General features: G+C 24.5%; 1 protein-coding gene across 2 annotated transcripts; it reads right to left on the bottom strand.

Moving 5' to 3' along the window:
- Positions 1-1131: 1131 nt before the first annotated feature.
- LOC112595290 lies at positions 1132-4751 on the bottom strand. 2 transcript variants are annotated; one of them, XM_025340468.1, is made up of 7 exons: positions 4529-4750; positions 4307-4441; positions 3123-3339; positions 2858-3044; positions 2674-2783; positions 1653-1794; positions 1132-1578 (listed from the first exon to the last, which is right to left on the bottom strand). In XM_025340468.1, the coding sequence occupies exons 1-7, from the start codon at positions 4589-4591 to the stop codon at positions 1287-1289; spliced, it is 1146 nt and encodes a 381-aa protein (XP_025196253.1). In that variant the 5' UTR covers positions 4592-4750; the 3' UTR covers positions 1132-1286. The 2 variants fall into 2 exon arrangements, with proteins under 2 accessions (XP_025196253.1, XP_025196323.1); XM_025340538.1 differs by lacking the exon at positions 4307-4441 and having other exon boundaries at positions 4529-4751.
- Between the last annotated feature and the right edge of the window lie 758 nt (positions 4752-5509).

Genomic DNA, 5509 nt, shown 5'->3' with positions numbered 1-5509 from the left:
GTATTAAATATTAATACTATAAAATAATTTTTCTTTAAACATCTTATTTACTATAATATATTATATGCTTGAATTTGTAATGAATCCAGAAAATTTTTTTAACCGTTATTTAAAAAAAAAATAATACACAATTACAATTGTTGTGGCCAGTAATTGTGAAAAATATTAATATTTTATTACAATAACTTTCTTCTTGATTTTTATAATTATCATAATTATTGTAGCAGTATATACATATATATAATTTAACAATTATACTTTGAGCCTAGAATTTATGAATGAAAACTTTATGACTGATTTACCTCAGTTATAAAGACTAAATTTTAAACACCCAGTTTAAAAGAGTAAGTGGTCTTTCAATCTGGTCAAATCTAGAGCACCTAGAGAAAAGATATTACCATATCCTTCTTTGTATACCAGAAACCTAAAATAAATAATAAATAACCTAAAAATAAGTTGATTTCCAGTCAACAGCTCAAAAAAAAAATTAGCTACCAATGGTCAGGACCAGAGAGTGGTGTCTTTTTCAATATCCAGTCCTACAAAGCTTGTTAATGTTAAACAAACTTAGCCCTCTATTGTATTTTCTCATTCAAACAATTAAGGTTACAGAAAAAGTTTACAAACCTTAAACTTGTTGGATTTACATTGTATATAAAACAATTGAGTATATATAGTACATTAGTATTATATATATACTCAATGGTATAACTCAATATTATTAATAATATTTGATAATATAATTCATTATCTAACAATGTTGAAGGAGTGATTTAAGAAGGGGGACTTTTAGATAAACATATTAATTTATCCTAAGTCTAATAACTTCATAGCATCACTCATATACAATTATATAATGGTATATTTTGTACAAAATATTTATTAAAAATAAAAATAATTACATTTAATATATTTCGAACATTATATAAGTTAAGATAATGGTCAACTTTAATAATTGTGACTTCTAATTTAATTAACTTTCATATTAATATCTTTATAGCTAATTAATATTACACTATAACATTATTATAATTTATTATACATTAGTTTAGATATAATTAAAAACTATAACAAATTTGAATCTTATAATTAAAAAAAATATATATATATATTATTTTCTTATAGTAATAACATATTACATTACTTAACTGATATATATCCTTTCTTAAAATTTAGTATAGCTTATTTAACACCGCTTTATAAGTTATGATCATAAATTTAGTATGGTAATTGGCAACCAGATCTTTAAACGTAATAAAGGAAAATTAAAAACTAAAATGAATTACTTAATTAGTCCAAGTTAATATATCATTCATAGCAAATCGATGAGTCCAATATTGTGCAATAGTATTGTATGTCTGTCGATCATTGTTATAAAGACGTGCAATGTCAGGTTCCATGCATACATCACAAAATGGATCAGTTAGCAGTGATTGAATAGAAATCAATACTTTAGCAATGGTCAATGCTAAGCTCCAATTATAATGGAGTGAATCTATTCCAATGTCCCCATGACGAGAAATATTAGGATGAAATATTTTAGTTAAAAATCTGACCACTGGAGGAGTCATTGGATAGCTAAAACAAATAACAATTAAAATTAAATTAGTAGTAATTTTCAACAATATTTTAGTAAGATCATTTCAACTAACCCATAAGGTATTTGTATATACAGAAAAAATTTTCCTCCTTCAAAAGGACTACCAGCTGGTCCTAAAATTGTGGCTTGCCAGTGACACCAATGATTATCTAGAGATATTGCTCTGATGCCTTCAGGTGGATCAGTCTTTAAATCTGAACAAAAATATAAGTAAGTTTCATTTTATACATTAATATAAAATTTGAGAATCGGACACTTCAATGATAAAATAAAAATACACACTGGTAAAAATTATTTTTGTTTGTAATTTTATAGTGAAATAGGAATGTAATTCATGTACTTATAATAAATTTAGTTTAAACAATAAAAAATTATACAAGTTACTGTAATACTGATTTGTTTATATAAAGTATACATATGTTATAAGTGATAAAATAATAAAATTTATATAAATAACTTTTTTCCATACATGTAGATGTATTGCATTAGTTTTTATTCCTTTAAAATACCTTGATAATGCACTAAATATTTCTTCAGAAAATTTAGGTACAAAACTAATTGATTTAGTTAAGTGATATGAAGATTTTTATGTTGATCAGAAAATCATAGTAATTTTTTCTTACAATGAAGAATTTAAACGAACACGAATTAATAAATTTAGAATACAACAAGAAAGTAATTTTTAATATAAACCGCTTATAACGGGTCCATTTACTAACAAAATTAGTACTTTAATATTTCTAATGGGTATATTAAATAAAATAACTTAAAAATAAATTCTTGTATTATTGTACTACATATATTTTACATATAAATTAAAGACTTTTAGTAGCTAAATAAATTAAGTAATTAGATGTTATAATTTAACTAAATATTAAAAAATTTACTTAAAATTAACATGTATTTTTGATTTTTACAATCTTATGAATTAACAATTTTTAACCAATTATGTTATAATTTTAGTATTGTACTAACATTATTTTTGCTTTTATAATTGAAAATGCATAGAAAAAAAGTTCAATATCCATAAAATAATTTTTAATTTAACATAATTATAAATTATAAATACTAACTTTTGACTTCATGTCGTAATCGTCTTCTTCTCCATGAATTTTCTTGACATTCAGCGTGTGGACGATAATACATTCGACGTATACATAATAAGCATGATGAACTAGCAAATCTATTAAATGAACAAATAAACATTTATTTAAGCTAATTTATTTTTTGATTTACACAACAAAGAGGCATACTAACAGAGCTGAGCTAACTGAAAGCCAATCATCAACAGGTTTTAATGGCTGGTAAAGAGGCCAACAATTAACTACAAACCTACGCCATGTTTGTGGGATATGTGAACGTAACAATTGATTCCAACGTGTGCATACCTTACTTACACACCACAAACTGAAGTCATCCAAATATGAAAATACAGTTAACAAAACTGTCAAAAATAATAAAATTATAAACATTATTATGTAAATAAATATTACAATAATGATATAAACTATAAAAAAAATACCTTCTGGAGGAAGTTCTTGGAAATAATCACTATCATCATCAAAGGGTTGAGAACGTAGAGCTGATAATTCTGATAATAATTGAAGTCGTCGTGCAAGATCTTGTGATGGACCAGCTTGTTCACGCGCGTCAAGAGGTACATCTTGAACTGGTCGTTGAAAACCATTATAAAATATATCTGCTGGTTCATCATTTCCACTATCTCCATCCTCAACTCCCTTAATACACATTTATTTTAAAGACAACATTTAATTAAAAATAATAAGATAATAACTTAATAAACCTTGTTAAAAATGTAAGTTATTTTTTTATATACATATCTCCAACAGATAAATTTTTATTTTTTAATAAGTTAATGTAGTAATTAAATTATTATAATTCTAACTCCATCTACCTTATAATTAAAAATTCATAATTGTACTAGTGTTTTAGATTATGTACATGTAGAATTTAGGCCTTTTCATCACCACTACATTTACTGTTTCATCTTAAAATTTTTAAATAAATAAAAGCATTTACATTATTTTAATAAATATTAAAAATATTATATATGAGTTGCAGATAAGTAAATTTAATGGTATAATAATAAATGAAAACATTATAATTAATGAAGTTAAAAACTATAAAGTATATGCTAATGGAATACTTTTAGGACAACTATTATAGCCCAATAACCTTTCAAATTTTTTCCAAATATCAGAGCCGATAAAATCTGCTACACATAAGTTTTGAAAGCACACCACGCCCGCAGTTATCGCCAGCGTCTTACTAGTGTATAACAATGTAATATAGTACATTTTCAGCAGTTAATGATTAACTTCAATTAGACAATTCTCTGGTCACATATATTTTGAATTATCAAATTTTACTATATATTTATAAATTATGTATTATGTTTATTACAGACTACCGAAAAAATTAATGTTTACTATCAGTTTCATAATAGTATTTAAAATACCTAAAAATAATTTAAGACAAATCCTTATAACACACAATTTGAGAATGAAACAGTATCATACTTAATATAATGAGAACAAAACATTTGTTTATCAAACAAGTAATACATATTACCTACATAGACAATCGACTAAAATAATATAATTTATTTTGTTTATTACCTACCATACTCGTTTCATTTATGTCTATTATTCTTTTAAATAGTGTTATTTTAATATACTTTATTACCATTGTATTATGCACATCCTCTTGGACAGCTTGTGTGAGCTCTTCAGAAAAAAGGAATAAATGACATGTTTGACAAATTTGCTCGTCAAAACATGATCCATAATAACCATTGCATACATAACAACAAGATGATTTCTATATCATAAGATTTATAAGCATAAAAAAAAATAATATTTTTTTTTTTTATCATAAAGACACTCAATTAGGAAAATAGTAATTTACCTGCAAATTGATTTGAATATTGTCTGAATCGACAATTTGGCTGTCCCTAGAACACCCAGCCATTTTTAAGTAAAGGAAGTTCGTGATAATTACGTTCAAGTATTGACTATTTTTAAAAGAATCCAAATTAAAAATAATAATTTATGTAACCCAAAGAATGAAAAATGAGCATTAGCCATTAAGTTAACAAATAGGCAATACTGCAATAGACTAATGTCGCCATCGGCTATCACCTACCAGTTATCACAAATAAATTAATGACTAAAGCTTACTGATAAGATAACTACCTAAAATTTAAAAATTATCAATACCATTTAGCTATACATATTAACATATTATAAAATTATTAACTTTATTACCTATAATTCATTAATACTTATTATTTTTACAGTTTTACTTTCATTATTTTTTTTAAAGTTAAAATCACAGTTAAAGTCAATAATCAACAGCTTAACATGACAATCATACACTCATTTTAACGAGTCAACACCAACAATTAAACTCAAACAAAAATATTTAAAAAATTAAACTTAATACTCATATAATATATATATTTAAACTGTATATCTAGGTATTTTATTTAAATAATTTACATTAAAATTGTTAAGAGTTTATTAAAGTTAGTAGTTAGTAGACTAGTAGAGGACTTTCAACTATAATGATCTTTTCTTACCAAGGTATTTAATAATCAAAATTATTAACATAAAAATCAAAGAAATCAATTAGACATTACCAAGGAAAATTCTGACCTGTATTAATCAGTAGTAAAAGCATTGTAAATGTGGTAATCTAGAGGCGACGGCCTCCAAGTTATTTATGATAGATGGTTGATGGGTGGGTGGATGAGTCGTATAACCAATGAGTATTAATTTAGTATTAAAAAAGGACGTTACACAAACATCTGATCTGTCAATCTTTCAAACATACATCTTAGTAAAATTATGTTCAGTAGAACCAATTTAGAACTGTTTAACGTTTAAC

This window comes from Melanaphis sacchari, unplaced genomic scaffold (genome assembly GCF_002803265.2).
Source record: "Melanaphis sacchari strain LSU unplaced genomic scaffold, SCAv2.0 Contig0_pilon_pilon, whole genome shotgun sequence".
NCBI lineage: Eukaryota > Metazoa > Arthropoda > Insecta > Hemiptera > Aphididae > Melanaphis > Melanaphis sacchari.
The sequence above is the reverse complement of the archived record's forward strand: the minus strand, read 5'-3'. Positions and strand labels throughout refer to the sequence as shown.